This window comes from Malaya genurostris, chromosome 3, assembly GCF_030247185.1.
Source record: "Malaya genurostris strain Urasoe2022 chromosome 3, Malgen_1.1, whole genome shotgun sequence".
Lineage (NCBI taxonomy): Eukaryota > Metazoa > Arthropoda > Insecta > Diptera > Culicidae > Malaya > Malaya genurostris.
This window is the reverse complement of record NC_080572.1, coordinates 121,871,260-121,891,204: the sequence shown is the minus strand read 5'-3', so window position 1 is coordinate 121,891,204 and position 19,945 is coordinate 121,871,260. Positions and strand designations below refer to the sequence as shown.

The 19,945-nt window shown below is 38.8% G+C and overlaps 1 protein-coding gene across 5 annotated transcripts; it reads left to right on the top strand.

Moving 5' to 3' along the window:
* The first annotated feature begins 1,768 nt into the window (after window positions 1-1,768).
* On the top strand, window positions 1,769-19,580 carry LOC131434990 (zinc finger CCCH domain-containing protein 18). 5 transcript variants are annotated; one of them, XM_058602391.1, is made up of 8 exons: window positions 1,769-1,974; window positions 2,375-2,759; window positions 3,333-4,247; window positions 16,649-17,358; window positions 17,418-17,937; window positions 18,095-18,192; window positions 18,256-18,457; window positions 18,530-19,580. In XM_058602391.1, exons 2-8 carry the CDS (start codon window positions 2,738-2,740, stop codon window positions 18,718-18,720), a joined length of 2,658 nt encoding a protein of 885 aa, XP_058458374.1. In that variant the 5' UTR covers window positions 1,769-1,974; window positions 2,375-2,737; the 3' UTR covers window positions 18,721-19,580. The 5 variants fall into 5 exon arrangements, with proteins under 5 accessions (XP_058458374.1, XP_058458373.1, XP_058458378.1 ...); XM_058602390.1 differs by having other exon boundaries at window positions 2,222-2,759; XM_058602395.1 differs by lacking the exon at window positions 2,375-2,759.
* The last annotated feature ends 365 nt before the right edge of the window (window positions 19,581-19,945 follow it).

Below are 19,945 nucleotides of genomic sequence, written 5' to 3'. Positions count from 1 at the left end.
TAAAACTTAATACAGATTCATACAGATTTTCCAAAAAAAAGGAAAGAATAAAATAATTTCGTTCGTCTGAGCTCTCTTTGGTAGAGTTTTGTAATCAATGATGAGAGTTTTGTAATCAATCGACGAATCACAAATTGATCTAAAAATCTTTAAATGGTGTTGATAGTTTAAGTTGAGCGCTGAGATCCTACATCAACTCATCAAGCCAATATTTTGAAAGTATACGAAATTGAAATTATGTTTTGTTGATTCCGATTGGTGATGAAAATTTGAAAGCATTTAATGTCGTCGTTGTAGAATGATATGAATATTGAGCACTCATTCAATTTCTCATTATAAAACCATAAATTTTAGGAATAACATTACCTCAACAAATTTTTATTATAAATATTTCGATTCTATAGTGGATACAGATAAATACAGATTTTTCATTTTGGGTAATACAGATTTTCTATGAAAATATCTGGCATCTCTGGGTCTGACACAGGTCAACTCCACGACGTAAAATACACTGGTGGCGTGTTAAGACAGTTTTGGTTGTGTTGGTAATTTTCTCACGAAATTAAGTATGGTGCGCCGGGATTCAAGCATGTAAACATAAACAAACGACCATTTCAGATCGGGATTTCACTTCTAAGTTACTCCAGTTGTCGCGCAGCCTGGCGAATCTTTGGCACTAATTGAAAATCTGGACATTTTTTCTTCAAGGGCGTGCAAGGTCGCGTCGAAATATAGAAAATTTTACACACATCCGATTCTGTTCATTTCGTTGGAGGAAGGATTTGGCGGATCGCACTGTGGTATCTATTACAGTTATTATGAATAATGGAGTGATTGTGCTGTGGGTGGCATTTCAAATGCTGGTGATGAAAAACGATTGAAACATCCCGGAACAAAACACCGCATTTCACTGTCAATATTTTCGCAAACAGAACCAACTCTAAATATTTTCATAAAAGCAACTCCCGAAACGTCATTTGTTTATGTTTTTTCTTCTTCACGTCTTCCAAAATAAAATGACAACCGCACTAACACATAGAAAAACGTGATCACCAGGTATTTTACATCGTGGGTCAACTCTTTGTTTAAGGACTATTCACACATATCCGGTCCGGTTCAGTGCCTGCACGGCACCATGCACGGATACTGATTTTATTTCATTCGTTTTCTATGCGCGCATTTACACCTATCCGGCACCGTGCCGTTTCAGTGCAGCTCGCCGTCAGTGTAGCGTCCGTCCGGCAAACTTAAATTCGTCGTCACCGATATTTTTCATTTTCACTGAAGTCGGTATGTCATTGCATTGGCTGTGCCGGAACGGAAACAGCACGGAAACGGAACGGAAGGGTACCGATAAAAAAGAACACTGACGGCGCACTGAAGGCACTTTCACTGAACCGTCACGGAACTGAAATGTGTGAATAGTCCTTTAATTGTCATGCACTTCTTTGTGAGCTCTAATGACAGATACACTTCAAACAAGATTAGGCAAAACTAGGTTGGATTAGTTTAAAATTTCCCAAACTTATCTAGACTAGAATTAAATGAGATTGAATGAGATTATTTTGGAATGAAATGAGTTTATGGAGTTCTATTTTTTGAAATTGAGTTTAGAGAGATTTGCCCCTTGGTTATATGCATATTTTCTACAGTTTGTTTTATGTTATTATCAAATCATTCTACTCATCGGCAGCTCGATTGTGTTATTATCGGGTAAAACCTTATTGTTATAGAAGTAATCATTTATTAATAAATCTGGTCGCACTGTCAGTTGCCATTTTGAAACGAGAAAATTTTTTCTTGTATACCGTGTAGCAGAAAGTAAGACGATTTGTGGCGTGGTCGAGACGAATTTTTCGACAGAATTTTGCTGATAGATCTAGCCGGAGACCTTCTTGATATATCGCTCTTTACTAGGCGTAGGCTTCAGGATAGTTGTTCGTACAAATTAAGCTTCATCGACCCCCGGCAAAGGTAAGAATCCGAGGGCAGTGAAAACAGTATTGAAACAGTAAACTCTTCCACCATTGTGAATTTACTAGCTCAGAAAGAAAATAATCGGATGGAATGCTGTAGAAAACATTCTTCCCCGTAATAGACTCAACCGCAGTTCTATGTAAAGTAGTGAAGTTTTTTTGAAACAGTTTTGCAAGTTCCCGAAAACCGGGAGAAAATGAACATTATAGTTGTGAAGTTTTTTTTTCGTTTTGTTTAATTCAAGAACCCCGGAATCAAAATGGTGCTCGGTCAGATCTCTTCTCACCGACTGTGTCCTTGGACATGGGACACAATGACTAAGTTTACGGTCTGAATCAGTTTTTATAATAAAATTGCTTATTTCTGTTAGAACTAACTTATTGCTTACCGTTCATAGTTTAGTCGGCTTCAAGTCGGAGCTTTGCTCAAATGACCGGTGAGTCTGAAAAGGCTTATCTAGCAAATGTTCAGTTCGAAGAAGTAAGCGTCAGTTTAAAACAGTGCATAAGTAAAAATATAAACAATAATTAAGTTGAGTAAACAAGTAGTTTGAAAATTGGTGCCTTACTAAATGTCCTGAAAATGGGCAGGTGGAAAAAATCCCCGGTTCCTCGTGGGCTCTTGCTCGAAGTGTGTGCGAAGGTAAGACGTGATTTATTGGAGAAAAGCAAGACTTTTCAGCTCGATTGTAAAATTAAAAGTGATGGAACTAATTAAAAAAAACTTATGAAGATGATTAGTTCGGTAAGATGAATAATAGATGAATAATTCGAAAAATGTCCGTAAGTAACTTGATGGAGAGATAATCCTAAATATATGTGATCGATGCGAGTTAGATACGACTAAATCTGAATCCATACAAACAGTTTATGATTATAATTGTAATGATCGATCAGATTTCTTACAGTTTCTGTAAATTCATGGTAGGTATTGTTAATTCTAGTTATTTGAGTAGGCATGTCCATTGTTCGGAAATTTGTGCCTTTCAGTATAGCTCTGGAGTTCTATTTTTGTAATTTAGCATGTCGATGCTGCATACATTATTCGTAGAAAGACGTGCAGTTGAAGCTAATAAATAATTATCATGAGCAACGAATTACTTTCTAGATTGTTGCAATTGCTGTCAATCTAAAAAGAAAATGCAAGGTATTTAATATTTCGAGTATCTTACAAATTGAACTGACACTATCAATACAAACATGAAATTTTGCAATAATTTTTCTCTGCACTGAAAGCTGGTCATATCTAACTCCAAATATTAAGCAAAAACATATTCGCATTAACATAAATATACATAAATCATTTTATGTCATGACTTACCAGATGTGTTCTCACAGATTATACTTTCGTTCCAGCCATCAAAATGGACAGTGACGATTCCAGACCAGGTTCGTCTGCATCTAACAGCTCTGAATCGGACAATCCGTCCAGTCCTGGTACAACAAATGCCACAAAAACACTGGAAGAAAGTACCAACGCCCGTGCTTCGCGTTCCCGTTCGCGATCAAGGTCCCGGTCGAGATCAAATTCACGGTCTCGGTCTGGTTCACGTTCAAGGTCGGGATCTCGATCGCATTCAAATACACCAACGTTGAGTCCCCTGGGCATAAAAAAGGATAGTCCGCCATCGAGTCCGAAAAACGACGATGATGCGCCATCGCGTTCCAATACGCCATCGTTTCGAAGCGCGGAAAATTCTCGTCACTCAATACCGCCGAAATCACCGCGTAGTCGCAGTGGTTCACCGGATGATCGATATAATCGATCGCGATCAGGTTCGAAAGACTCGAATCGATCGGGCAGTTCTCCTAAGAGGCATCGCCGTCTGTCCTGTCACTCCAGTGCTTCGAATCTTAGCGAAAAGCTAAAGGGCGAGGAGATTTCGGATTGTGAAATCGAATCGGACCGCGAGGATAAAGACAAGTCCAATGACGCTAGTAGCAAAATCGAAGACAGCGATATGCCTTCTGGGGTGAGCGGTGTTAAGGATTCTCTTGATATGAGTCATGAAGACTTGAGCGATGTTAGTTTGGAAAGCGAAAACGAACCAGAAGAAGAGAAGGAAAGTGATCGGGAGAGTGAAAAGGGTGAATGCGATGATGACGATCGCGAAGAACCTCCAGTTATAGCAGAGCCCGAGGTCGAGCAAGAATTTGAGTCACGGGAAAACGAGAAAATGAAAATAACTGATTTACGGCAGAAGTTGGAGGAAAAGAAAAATCAACTTCGAAACATGGAGGAAAAGCAACCAATTAATGGTTCTTCAAGAGGTAAGATTTTTGCACTGATATCGCTTTGTTTCGAGTATTATTTTGTTGTTCAAAAAAGAGACCTGTATTTTAACATTGTTATCAATCGCGAATGGTCCGCAGCATCTTTTCGCAATTTGTCGATCAACGGGATCTACTGTTATCAGTGATCCTAAAAGTACAAATTTATGCATCACCTCAAAATCGTCATCGTTAATTGATATTGGTGTTATTTTATAATAAATGCACTTTTTGTCAAGCATTTTTTAGTAATCAAATTGCTTTGGAACGATTAAAAAGTTGCTCGATTGTCCTTAGGTGTAGATGCCTTCTTGTTCAGTTTCTTGCTTGGCTTTCCATAGTGAAGAACTTTTAGGCAATATTGATATGTAGCCAGCTGATTGTCGTAGGTGACCAGCGATTTACATGAAAACCTTCAGGAATCAGAACAAATTGGCTCAAATGGCACGTTTCCCTTGATATTTGGAGATTTGTGCCTTGCCATCAATTTGTTTTTAGCATCATTTTCCTGATATATAAGAGGAAGGGATTGAAAGGAAATGGTAAGGGTTGGACTAGGAGGATGGGAAAAATTGACGACACAAAAACACATAAAAGCAGAAGTAAATTCTGCACCCCTAAGGGATGCTGAACAATCTGCTGAGGATCACATTTAGTGGAAGCAGAAGTAAATTCTGAACCGCTTCGAGGTCCCGAACAGTCTGCTGTTAATAAAACCTCCAAGCCCCGAGAGGATTTAGAGATCTTACAAAAGCGACACCATTCTGCACTCCCGGAAGAATGCAGAACGATTCGCAGTATGTACGAGCAGAAGTAAACTCGGTACCCCCCAAAGGATGCCAAACAATCTGCTAAACCTTATTTAAGGTGAATACAGAAGGGATTCATTCACTCCAGGAAGAACGATGAACCCTTCTGACTATAGCTCCTTACCACATTGGGTGAGAAACGAGAGAATATCCTTCAATTTTAGTTCCGCATACACAGACTCAACCATGTATGGAGAACCAAAAACCCGGATACGTAGCTGCGTCAATGCGGGACAATTACATATCAGATGATATGAAGTACCATAATCGCATTCACACAAATCACACGAATAATACTCAGCACGTTGAATAGTAGCCATGTGATAATTGAGTTTGCAATGTCCAGTCAGAGCTCTGACCAGAATACTGCAATGATGCTTGGAGAAATGCAGTAGACACTTTGACATTTTCAGATTTAAATTTGGTAGAAATGCTTTTGTCTGAGCGCAAGTTTGCAAGCTGCGCCAGTAGCTGGCATGTTTGGATGCAGCCCAAGAACGAATCTTGTGCTTCATCCAACTAGTTGAAAGTGGTAAAGCTGGTTCAGGACCACCGAAATCATTCGTTGCACCAGCTCTAGCCAACTCATCAGCCCATTTATTTCCAGTAATACCAGAATGGCCGGGTACCCATAAGAAGTAAACAGCATTTGAAATGCTGAGGTCTTCAATTTGAGTTCGACATGCGATCACTAGATTCGACCGTGAGTCATTCGAACTGAGTGCTTTTAAGGCTGCCTGACTGTCGGAACAAAAATAAATTCGTTTACCACAGATCCTCTGCTGAAGTGCCGATTGTACTCCACACAGAATCGCGTAGATTTCTGCTTGGAACACAGTACAGTATCTACCAAGTGAATGAGACTGCTCCAGCCTCATTTCACGACAGTAGACACCAGCACCAGCACGACCATTCAACAGAGAACCGTCCGTATAACAAACTATGTGTTCATCAAGTTGTCGTTCCAGACAACCAGACAACCATTCCTCACGAAGAGGATAGTTCACATTGAATGTTTTGAAAGGAAAACTGCATGTGAGAGTTAGGTCACTAGGAGCGAGTAAATACTCATCCCAGGTAACCATTTGAGACCACAAGCGAGTGTGGCTAGTAGCATAGTTTATAGGGTTACTGTTCCAAAGCTCTGTAACCTTAAGACGGTATGCACAAGATAATGCTTCTTGTTTTAGGAACACGTGTAGTGGTTTAATGTACAGTAGCGCCTCTAGAGCAGCAGTAGGAGTTGTCGTGAATGTTCCTGTCATCGCCATTAGGACCATCCTTTGGAGATGATTTAGCTTTGACTGAACTGTCGCGACTTCTCCTTTCTGCCACCATACAAGACATCCTTATGCTAAAATTGGTCTAACAATAGTTGTGTAGATCCAATGAATATATCTGGGTTTGAGTCCCCATGATTTTCCAAAAGCTCGTCTGCATTGGCCGAAAGCCATGCAAGCTCTTTTAATCCTGAAGTCAATGTGAGCAGACCAATTCAGTTTTGAGTCAAGAATAACCCCGACGTATTTAACTTGATCGACCACAGTAACCTCTGAACCAAAGAACTGCAACGGACGAGCTCCTGTGATTATCCTACGATGAGTGAAAAGCACCATTGATGTTTTGCCCGGATTTACAGATAATCCAACCTGACAACACCATTGTTCAACAGATCGCAGGGCTTGCTCCATTAAATCGTAGAGAGTGTTAATGCTTATACCGGTCATCAATATATGATAATCGTCGGCAAAACCATAAGTCGGAAATCCAAGGTTATTAAGTTTCCTTAACAAACCATCAGCGACTAGGTTCCATAAAAGTGGGGATAGTACACCACCTTGAGGACATCCACAGACACTCAGCTTTCTAATCTCTGCTTGACGAAGCGATGAACAAAGAAGTCGATTACTAAGCATTGCGTGTATCCAATTTGTGATACTTGAAGGTATGCCATGACCACGGGCTGCTTCCAGAATTGAATTGAAAGACACGTTATCAAAGGCACCTTCAATATCTAGGAAAACTCCCAAGCAAGATTGCTTTAGTGAGAAAGCTTTTTCAATGTTGTACACAACATCATGTAACAGGGTTGTAGTGGACTTTCCACGTTGGTAAGCATGTTGCATTCCATGTAGCGGATGCACGCCCAAACTAACATTCCTGATATAGTGATCTACTATGCGTTCCACTGTTTTAAGAAGAAATGAGCTTAGACTGATAGGCCTGAAACTCTTCGCTTCCTCATAAGTGTCGCGAACGCCTTTGGGAATAAATTTGACAATTATTTCCTGCCAAGCTCTTGGAATATATCCTGTCGCAAGACTAAAAGTAAGTATTTTCTTCAAAACATGTTTGAAATGTTCATACCCTTTGAAATGTTCTGGGAAAACTCCATCCTTTCCAGGAGACTTGTACGGAGCAAAACTCTCAACTGCCCATTTGACCGATTCAATCGTCACAACACTTCGAGCAAGGGCCCAAGAAACGTAACTACCTGAAAAAGTCTCGGGAAGAGCTGTCGGTGATGGATCCATACATCCTGGAAAGTGAGTGTTAAAAAGATAGTGAAGTACATCACCTTCTTCAGACAAGTGTTCACCATCTGAAGTTCTTAAGAAACTGACATTAAAGTCCTTAGACTTCGAAAGTAACTTATTTAATCTGCTAGCCTCGTTGAGACTAGAGACATTTGTGCAGAGGCTTTTCCAACCACTTCGCTCAGACGATCGAAGAGCATTTTTGTAAGCCCTTCGAGCCGACACGAATGCCTCCGACCTATCTCTGCGTCGGTGGTTCCAAGCTCTTCTGCATAGTTTCCTTAGTCTAGCAAGTTCAGCATTCCACCAAGGAGTTCCTCTAGTAGCTCGCACAATCCGAAGTGGACAAGCCTTTTCATATGCTGCAACTATGAGTGAATTTGTCTCGTCGACAACATTTTCCAAATCAATTGGTGTTTCAATTGTTGGTTGGTACCCGTAAAATTTAGTCGCCAAGCCCTCTTCATAGAGGTCCCAGTTTGTAGATTTGGGATTACGATATGTGATAATATCAAATTTAACGTTTGAATGATCAAAGAAGATGTACTTATGATCAGACAACGAAGGTTCGAGCTCATCGGAGACGAGCCAATTCACCAACTCATGCGCAATTCTATCAGAGCAGAGAGTTACGTCCAAAACCTCCTCTCTTCCAGCTCTCGCAAAAGTTGGACGGTTTCCTGCATTGACTATGTGCAGGTTTGTACTGCTCACAAATTCCATCATATCAGAGCCTCTCGAATTTATATCTGTGCTGCCCCAAATGATATGGTGAGCATTTATGTCACTGCCGATTACAAGCGGTAAATCACTTTTGCAGCAGTATGATACAACCTTTTTGAAGTCATCGCTTGGCGAAGGTTGGTTATGCGGCAAATATGCCGAACAATAGACATATTTCCTGTCTATGCCATCAGTAGTCAGTAGTCATATGTAGCCAGCTGATTGTCGTAGGTGACCAGCGATTTACATGAAAACCTTATGTCCTGGCCGCAAGTCACACGAAGGCACAAGTTGTATTAAGCTTATGCGTAACTAACGTACGCCATTGCGCATACCGGAGAAAAATTCTTGTCAATTTCGTTTTCGAAGGAAAGACTCTTCGACTACTTCATGGTGTTGTGAATATTCAAATCGCACTTATGACAGATTCAATCACACTTTCAAACATCGTACGTGCATAAAAACAACATAATCCAACTTTAAATCACCATTTCTGGTACAGACTTAAGTTATAATAAAAAAATCGACTAATCGACGAACACATACTCGAATGTATACGAACGCGATTCCTGTGCAAAAGAAGGATCAGACTCGCAGGTAGTTTTCTAGGAACATTTCAAGCTTCAAGAAGTGACGATTTTGTTATGTTTTCGATAGTTTACATATTTATTACATTGGTAAAACCATGCATTTATTAAAAAATAAAGCGTGTTTATCCGTGGCGTATTTTTTATGAAGTACCTAATAGATATGGGAAATTTGACGCAAAAAAACTTGGAACCGCGCATATATTTGAAGGCTCACCAGAAAAAAAAACCTGTTTTAATCCACCTAGTGGTGTATAGTTATATTTATAGTGCGCTAAAATAGAAATTCTAAAACTAATAGTACGGCTGAGTGAATTCATAGAGGACTGCCTTTTCTCTTCGATTTTTGAAAGAAACCAAGAGATTGTTTGTGCATAAAATACAGAATAAAACAGTGCTTTGATTGCGTGAGTCATCCTTAAGAAAACGAAGTGGGTTCACTATTATATGCACTTCCGGCACCGGTTCGTATGTCCACCAACTAACATGACACACAAACTCTAATAGTACGCACTCTAAATTACGATTTAAATGTTTGTGGCATCCGAAAATATTTATAGTGACGGTGTACAATATTGAACACACTTCACCCTATAACTCCGGAGCCGGAAGTGGGATCCAGATGGATTTCTGGAATTCCGTATAGGACCGGAAGACCTTTCATTTGAATCTAAGTTTGTGGAAATCGGTCAAACCATCGCACAGTGGGGAAAAATGGACCAAAAACGCGACGATTTTTTTGGAGGCATTTTTTTGGTGTAAAATGGTCAGTAAAATCGATTCCATGTATTTAGAAGGACCGCACGAAACGCTATCATGATCATTTTACCCCAAGTTCCCTTTTTATACTGCATTGTATTCAAGCTTAACTATATAACATGAAACCGAAGAACTTGCAGAAGAGCGAATAGAGTGCTTCCGATGTAAAAAAGTCTAACGAACCGATTGCATATAGTTTTATTAACAGCAGAAAACTCGTTGTACCGTTTTACCCCATTTCTTATGTAGTTATAATATTCAGTTGAAAAATGATCTACGATCCAAAAGCAGATCCAATGCGATCTATCAATATTGGTTCATAATACGTGCAAAACATCTGTGATCCAATTAAACACAATGGGAAAAGTATTTCTGGTTAAACTTTCTCTCGCATACCGAAAGCAGGTTGATTGCGGTTGATGAAAATCGATTGATATTACGAAGGAAGACCTGAAAATAGGATTACAAATAAATTCAATGACCGAACGATTCTTGTTATATTGTTTTACCCCAATTTATTTCATAAGCCGTATTTCTGGTTAAACTTTCTTTCGCATACCGAAAGCAGGCTGATTGTGGTTGATGAAAATTTATTGATATTACGAAGAAAGACCTGAAAATAGGATTGCAAATAAATTCAATGATCACACGAATCGTGTTATACCGTTTTACCCCAATTTATTTCATAAGTCGTATTTCTGGTTTAACTTTCTTTCGCATACCGAAAGCAAGCTGTTTGTGTTTGATGAAAATCAATTGATATTACGAAGAAAGACGTGAAAATAGGATTACAGATGAATTCAATGACCGCACGAATCTTGTTATACCTGTTATGCAAGGTGCGAACACGCCTCCATCGTCTGTTGAACCCCATCTAAAAACGACGCCAGTGGCAAAGTCTGATGCAGTGAACGGTATAGATTAAAAAACAAAACCAAGAAGGGTGAACCAGCAGAATAAGCCGTAATAGTTCTTTTTTCTCTATTTGATAGTTTTGGCTATTAAAACGTATAGTTATATTTATAGTGCGCTAAAATAGAAATTCTAAAACTAATAGTACGGCTGAGTGAATTCATAGAGGACTGTATCTCAGCTAGTTTCTGCATCACTCGGGTGTTCAACTGTAATAACACAGGTGATCGTAATCACAGATCTAAGGTAGAACTTCAAATATAAGTATAAAAATATGAATTATATACCTAACACTAAATTAAATTATACTATGCAGGAGTTTGATACTTGCACCGTACTATATCATTTACCGGTAGGAACAAAATTTGAACTCAAAAAAATCACTAAACGTAAGTAGCTTAGAATGAACTGTGAATTGATTGTCGTACGTTTACTGATAAAAATATTATCGGCAGGAAAAATTTAACCAACTTAATTATAAATAAAAGAGTTTGTTGAAATTTTCGGAAATATCATTATTCATCGTATTGTTGCCTATTCGGGAACAATACCGTTTTACCCAAATTTATCCTTTAACTGAATCTTAAGATTTTGCTCCAAATTGAATTCATTTGTAATCCTATTTTCAGGTCTTTCTTCGTAATATCAATCGATTTTCATCAACCGCAATCAGCCTGCTTTCGGTATGCGAGAGAAAGTTTAACTAGAAATACGACTTTTGATATAAATTGGGGTAAAACGGGTTAAACAGGCTAGTACTGTCATTCCAATTGCGTTTAATTGGATCACAGATGTTTTGCACGTAATATGAACCAATATCGGTAGGTCATACTGGATCTGCTTCGGGATTGTAAATTTGAATTCAACATATAATTATATTTGTCGGAAAATTGGGGTAAAACGATGTAGCACGAAGCATGCGATCATGAACACTATCTGTAAATTATTATTTGAGGTTATATGCGAAACATAGAACTGTCTTGTTTAACCAAAATTGGTCCAAACACCGATCAGTAGAACTTTTTTTTCTGTAAATTCACGGAAGAAAATGACTGGGGGTAAAACAGAATACAGTTGTTTGCGGTCAATCTTATTAAAAACAATCCATTTATCTAACTTATGAGCATGTCAGGAATACCTTCCGTTTGGTGGAATTGAATTTTGTCCTGAGTTACACAGTTAGTTTTCAAACTAAAGTCAGAAAAAAGAGGAATTGGAGCAAAACGGGCATGATCGTGAATTTTGCGAATCTTCTAACTATCACAAATCGATTCTACAGAAAAATTTGCATAAGAAATACTAATTTTGAAAACATTTGCTCATGTTTTTATAAAATTATTGAGCAAAGTCGCGTTTTTGATCGTTTTTTCCCCACTTTGTATCGCTGAGAAAAGTGAGTGAGACCGGAAGTCGGATCCGGACGAAATTCAGCAATTCCGTATGTAACCGGAAGACCTTTCATTTGAATCTAAGTTTGTGGAAATCGGTCAAACCATCGCTGAGAAAAGTGAGTGAGATCCATTTTGGTATACGAGGTCTGTTCAAAAAGTTCCCGGATTTTTTTAATTGCGCGCGTCTGGAGAGTCCGGTGGTCAAAAATTTTTTTATTGTGTTGGTACATATGTCCCTAATGTATGGTGAAATTTTCAGCTGTATTCATTGTTTACATTCTGTCTTGTAGCGGCTGGTGTAGACGTGTTTTTTTGAGCTCGGCGATTTTTGTTAGTTTAAACAATGGAAGAATTGAAGAGTCAAAGAATTTGTATTAAATTATGCGTGAAAAATGAAATAAAGTGTAACCAATTGTGCGAAATGTTACAGAGAGCCTACGGTGAGTCTTCTATGAAAAAAACAAGTGTTTACGAGTGGTATAAGCGTTTCCAAGATGGCCGCGAAGACGTTGAAGACGACGAACGCTCCGGTCGATCCAGCACGTCAATAATCGATGAAAATGTGGGAAAAGTGGAAAAAATGATTATGGATGATCGCCGAATCACTATTAGAGAAGTTGCTGATGAAGTTGGCATATCAGTTGGCTCATGCCATCATATTTTTTCAAATGTTTTGGGCATGAAACGAGTGGCAGCAAAATTCGTTCCAGAACTGCTGAATTTTGATCAAATTTTTTTGCTAAAAACAAGACTTTAATCATGCCCCAACCTCCTTATTCACCAGATATCGCTCCGTGTGATTTTTTCCTGTTCCCAAAGTTGAAGAGACTAATGAAAGGACAGCGTTTTTCATCGATTGTAGAGATAAAGGCAGAATCGCTGAAAGTGCTACAGAGCATTACAAAAAGTGACTATCAGGGGTGTTTCGAAGACTGGAAAAAACGCTGGCATAAGTGTATTATATCTAGGGGGGATTACTTCGAAGGGGACCATATACAGGGTGGCAAGTGACCGGGAAAATCGGGAAAAAGTCGGGAATTTGAATTTACCGAGAAAAAAAAGCTCATTTTGAAAAAATGAGGATAATTTGGATGCTTCTGTTGGATTTTTATTAAATTTTTGAATAAGTATTCATCACACTTGCAAAATTTATGGCAAAATCTTAGGGTACCATAGGGGAAAATTTTAATAAAATTATTGAACAGGAGCCTTTATGTTTTTAAGTTTCATCATAATTTGTCTCAGTAATGTCATCTTTAGGCAATACTTGTGCTATGCTCATATTTTTCTGTGTGATGTCAATAGGACTCGCAAGATTGGAAGAGTTGTCGACTTTGATCTTATTCACCGTTTACAGGAAGTATTTGAGTTCCTTTTTGAAACTGGTTTCTGAGGACTAGAATCTTAAAAAGATTTAGAAAATGGATTGATTTGTTCAGTGAATCTATGTTTAATTTTCTTTTAAAGGTCCTCAACTATTCCATAGTAGTTTCACAAGAACGTAGATATTGATGTAGATAAAGGTGAATTGAATTTAGTTTGAGCTTTTGGAACTTCAATAAGGTAATGATTTAAATTATATACGGCCATATCTATTTTTCCCAAAACAATTTCAGGGTTTACATTCGATAGTATTCTAGTCGATTAGTTCTAATTTACCAAGAGAGAATCGCAAGTTGGTAATTATCGCAGATAATTCGACTTGATTTTCATACTAGGTCACAATATACAATATTTCAAAACCCTGGTCTGGAGCATTCGCAGCTATTTTCATAGATACAACTTATACAAAGGTTATATGCACATAGTTAGAATAAACGGCAATAGTAAAATGATTATATCGAAATTATCCACTGCCCGTATAGAATCGGATCGCAAAACGAGAATAAGCGACCGTTTGTTGCTTCAGAGAGAATCCCCACAGCAGCGAGCTAACCTTTGATTCTCAGACAGGTCATCGAGAAAAATTCGCTTTCGCACTGGTGTCCATTCTATGTTATATGAACCATGACAGTGTTTTGTTGCTGAGATGATATCCGTCTCTCTTTGATGGCACTGATTGAATCGTGTGAAGAGTTGCTAGCAAGCGTTCTTTGATACAATAAAAGCCATTCTCGGCCATCATGCCGTTTATAATTTTCCCGCCAAACTGAGATTTCCACTTTCACTTCCGGAAGGAGCGAAGAAAAAAAAGTTCAAAATGATTTGAAGTTGCAAGCATAGTTTGTTGTTGTTTTTTTCTGAGTGGCAAGCGTCTGTTTTTGGGATTGTTGTTCCTTATTGATTTATTTTCAGTCATATGTATATCAAAAAAATAATAAAAACAGTCATGTGCACTCGGAAGACTGATACGTGTAACCAAAACCTTATATGCACATGTTATAATGAATATTTTCTATTTATACATCGAAAAGCCTGGAAAGTATGAGAAACCTCAATTAGCGGACCTATTACAATGATCCTTTTTGGACATGGGATATCTGTTTAAAGTTTAAATTAAAAAATATTAAAAAAACTAAACAGGAGCGAATTCCAAAAACGGGGAATTTTTATCTCAAAAAACCGGGAAAAAAACCGGGAAATTGAAATCGGCAATTCACTTGCCACCCTGCATATAGATGTAGACGAATAAATAAATATTTTTTTAGAAAAATGAGAATTCCGGGTACTTTTTGAACAGACCTCGTATATGACCACTATTTCCGGTGCTTCTGGAACCCGATACCGTGAACCAGGATAGCCGGAATCGGTTTGTTTAGTTGCCTACTGATAATTACTATCGATTTGTGTAGTTTTGAGACCAGTTTAGTAAATTTTTTACGTTACGTTTACGAAGTTTTGAGCTTAGCTTAGTTCCGGGGGGATCGAGGCAAGATGTCCAAGGTGTTTTAGTGGGTAAGGTTCAGCCAGTCCCACTCGCTGACTCACAATAGCGATAGCTTGACAACTACCGAGCGCGTGAGCTGGGAAAGTACATAAGGTATTTCATCTTGTAAAAAACACACACACACACACACACACAGACATTGCTCAGCTCGATGAACTGAGTCGAAAGGTATATGACACTTGGCCCTCCGGGTCAATTTTCACTAGTCGGTTTTTTAAGTGATTGCATAACCTGTCTGAATGAGAAAGGCAAAACAAACATTTTACTATAACTTTTTTTTTCTTTTCTTTACGTTTCGTCTTAAACTCGTCAGTGCAGAGCAGTTCAAATTGAACTGCTTAATGCAAACTTAAACAGTTCAACTTGAACCGCTAAGCAGACGTAAAGTTAATGCTATTTGCAAAACACTTATTAATTGGCACAGAAGTGCCATGTCTTTGCTGACGTGCCGAACTTTAATGACTTTAATGCTTTCTAAATGTTTTATTCAAAAAACAACTTTACCGTTTAGTTGCAAATCACCTTCACATTCGACAAGAAATGGCACTTTTCGTTCGCACGAATGATGTTCGAATACACGTATCGTTCGATACTAAACTGGCATACATTCTAGCGTTCTCGCATATGGTTAATCACAAGAATTGGAATGATTTCATCTTACCTTAGCATTTCATTTTAGCTTAACATATTTTGTGGCGAACGAGTCACGTTCGAATTCAAACAAGAATGGTTTATTCGTATTCGTTCGAAAGTATCCGTTCGTCGTGTGGTCAACACGGACGTAAACATGAATGAGGGCAATTATTTAACTTTTTTCATGTTCGCTTTATTTAATTTCAATATCATATTCAAATGGACGAACCTTTTTTCTTAACACTACTTCCTACCGTAGATTGTGACTTCAGTTTTCGATACATCAGTGTTTGATCAAAGCCATGCTACCAGAATGTTTGAAAAGATAGTTTATACAGACTTCACTCTTCAATATTCCAAATTATATCCGTTATCGTTATATCAAAGCGGAAAAATTTATTACTTTACTATAATTATCGTTATATGGTGGATCGCTAGGTTCAATTGTTTCCCAACAGCTAATGTGGGCAGTTATTGAACGTTGGTAACTCTACCACTTCTCCATGAACGGAATTTACATTTATGAATTGCGTGTTTTTTGTTACAAAAAAGAAATGATTTGTATCTGGTGCGTAAGTTTATTGACATTCATTGATCGAACCATTTTCGTACATCCTTACAAGTATGGATGTGTTCCATCGATGAAAAGAGGTGATAATCAGAAGGCGCCAGCTTTGGTGAATATGAAGCAACCAAGGAAGCAACCCTTTAGTTAAGTAGAAAACTCCGTTTCGGTAAAAACACAATAATTATACCAAGAAACATATCCAACTGTGAGGACGATACAACCTTGTCGTCGCAACCCTGCCTCTGAGACGCAGTCCGAATCGGTCTATGATCAGTCGGAAACGGTAGCTTCTTGCAAATTAACCTGTTACCTTGCCAAACATTGTTATGCTATAGGACCATCGCTGCATCGAATGTTAAATAAATTTTATGCTAAATGATCATTATGTCAAATAATTGTTATGCGAAATGATATTATGGCAAACGGCGTTATGTCAAACAGGATGTTTGACACAGTTTTGTAGACTGTTTGACATTGAGTTTGACACAGTTTTGTAGACAGTTTGCAAATCAACACAGATGCGTAATCATGTTTATTACATAAATTTATGTTTCTTATTTTCTTAAGAAAAAAATATTTTCATTCATTTTCTTAGGGCATGACACTGCACTTGATGGTGCTCTTCTTGACAGTAAAACTGACGAAGATGCATTGGACTTTGAGGCAGAGGAAGGGGAATGTGATCCGCCGAAGGAGGCGGAGAAAACTGAATCTGGTAGGATTCCGGTACAAGCTCCGGAAGGTGAGAGTAGAAAAAGCAAAAATTCCGACGATGAGTTGGAGGAAGGTGAAGAGTTAGAGGAAGGAGAAGTATCGGATGAGGATGAGAAGAGACCCGAGGAAACGGAACCGAAACCGATTTGTCGATTCTACGCTCGTGGCCAGTGTACTTGGGGTATGAGTTGTCGATTTTTGCACCCGGGCGTTACCGATAAAGGTAACTACACCATGTTCGATATGGTGCGCCCTGTCCCGATTTCACACCAACCGCCACCATATGCCGCTCATCCTGTCATTTACCCTAACGACTATCGCATCGAGAGACCGCCAATTCATCACATGCCACCGCATCATGCTGTTCCGTATGGCGGTGGTGTTGGTGGGGGTCTTCCACCACAAGTGCGACCATCCGAACCTGTAACAGAAAGTGCCTGGGAGCGAGGCCTGCGAACAGCAAAAGAAATGATGCGTAAAGCTAGTAAACGCAAAGAACAGGACATCGATTTTGAGGATAAAAAAATGAACCTTTCTTTAACACAGGATGAATTGGAAAAAGACAACTATTACACAAGAGGATCGCCAGAGGTAATTGGATATTCTAGTGATGTTTTGAGAAACGGGATTGTAATATACCATATTTTTAGTTATCGCCACCCTATGGGGGCCGCGCAGTGGGTAGTGGAAATGCATACGAATTCAACGCTCCTCCGGTCACTGCTAAGTTTACTCGAGCCGGACCAACATTCGAGGAAGATCAATTCGGCCGGACTCAACGTTATCGTGAGTTACCTTCACATCGTATGCCTCAGTACGAGGATGAGGATCCTACCAAACGGCGCACTCGTTCTACCCGCGAAGTTATAGTGCAACGAGCCGACGAGTGGAGTGATCCATGGATGCGTTCCAAATCGCCGGGTCGAGAGAAACGTTCAGTGCGTCGTGAACGACGAAGCTACAGCAACAGTTCATCGTACAGCAGTTCAAGCAGCAGCTCAAGATCTGGTTCCAGTTCGGATTCGAGTCGATCGCCTTCCCCCAGTACGCGACGCAATCGGTATGATAGTCACCGGTCAAAAGAAAGCGATCGCCACACTGCGCACGTTCGGAAAGTCATTCGCACTCGGTCACCCAGCGCAAGTCCGAAACGTGCTAAATACTCACCAGGTATGACTATGTTATATTAAAAAAAAAACAATCTTACAGTCAATAAAATCAAATGTTGCTTTTATAAAACAGTTATAGTTTTCTGTTAGCCTAATACATAATATTGTCATATTTATTCCGCTACTTGTGTATAATTTATATCATATTCCATTTTCAGTTCGAAAGACATCGCCGGTTGTTTCGAAAAAACGCAATCCTTCTCCAATTCCCGATAAGCGAATCATCGAAAAAGCGATTGCAACTAAAAGGAAGAAGGTAAAAGAGCGATGCAAAAACTGTTTGCCGGTTGACATAATCTAAATCGTTTTATGTTTACAGACGTCACCTGTGCGCAAAGTCTCTACCGATAAACGGAGGAAGCGGTCCAGCTCGTCCGGCTCTGGATCTTCGGACTCGAGTGATTCAGGTTCGGAAAGCTCGTACTCGTCCAGTTCATCCACCTCATCAAGGGGAAAGAACGCTGTCAAGAAGTCCAAGATACCCGAAAAGTCCTCGAAGACGTCTCAAGCATCTAAGAAATGTAATCTGACGACAGGATATGTTTTGAAATGTCTCCATTACATTGCCAACCATTGTTCTTTTGTCATTTCAGCGAGCGACATGAAAAAATCTGCCGGTGATTCAAAACCAAACGCTCAAGTCATTCCACCCTCCAGTGCGGCTCTAGAGAAAGCCGTGGCTAGTGCTAATGCATCGAAGAAGTCTTCCCGACGAGAAGAACTTCTTAAGCAATTGCGAGCGGTGGAAGAAGCGATTGCACGAAAACGAACCAAAATCGCTTAAATGCTATACTAATGGGCTAGCTTCATCACCGTATGAAATAGATCACTCCGATCGTTGGTGGCCTACTGGAAGAGACGATTTAAAATGAAAGAAATGCAAATCACGGAACACCGGGATTTGCTGTCAACATTATTTTTATAATTAGGCGCGCAGTAATCTTCTTTCTCATTTCAAAGTCATCTTGGCAAATTGCTTATTTTATAATGTACTGAATTATAACGTAGAATCTACGTAAATGTTTCTAGCTTAGTGGTTTGCCCTAAAAATGATCCGTTTAAGAAGGCAAATTATTTAATTGTAGAGTGCGATACAGATGAGAGATGTACTCATATAGCAGATAGATCTTTTGATTCCAACTGTATGTTTTTGTGACATCAGCCATGTCTGTTATTTTGAACTGTAGAGAAAAAACGTTAGCGATACTGACTAAACTAGAGAATAATAAACGTTTAAATGTCATCAGCACGCATATCTTTTCCATTTTGATTCGGTAGCATGTGGTGTGATGAGTAAGGCAATTGCGTTATACCATAAGGCAAATAATGCTTAACGGCCTCACTGTATAAAGGAACTGTATTCGTGTGAAATGACCAGAAAACTTCAGACATACGTTCAGTACTTATTTCTCATCAAATAGCGATCGCGAAGTCACCGACAGCTCTTCGAGAGACTGTGACAGTCGGGTCAATTCCCATCAGCCGTACATTTCTTGCACTCATTGAAAGTTTGGCTTAGTTGTGATAACACTAGAATGAATTTGTATTCGATTCTTCTGTCAAAACGCACAGAAATTATCTACTAATTATCTTGATATAGAACAAAAGATTCTCTGGATAAAATATGATGGCAATATGTAAAAATGTAGCTTTCATTTGAATCTAAATTTGTGAAAATCCATGTTAGTACTTGTGACAGTTCATAAAAAACGCTCGTATATTTTTTTTTAAAGAAAAACGGTACATTTTGCGTTAAAATCAAGAAAAATACAGTACATCGACTTTGAAAAACCTGTTTTAATCCATCTACTGGTATAATTATGTCTCATATTACTCATAGCATCATAAATATTACTGTGGATATCTTAAAAAAAACTAATCATTGAATAGGAACAGGAAATGTCGTTCGGATGTAATCTAGTAAAATCTACAAATCCTATTTACCCTGTAGTTATGAAACTGTAAGGGTGATGCCAGAGAGAAAGTGACAAACGACGCGATGCAAAACT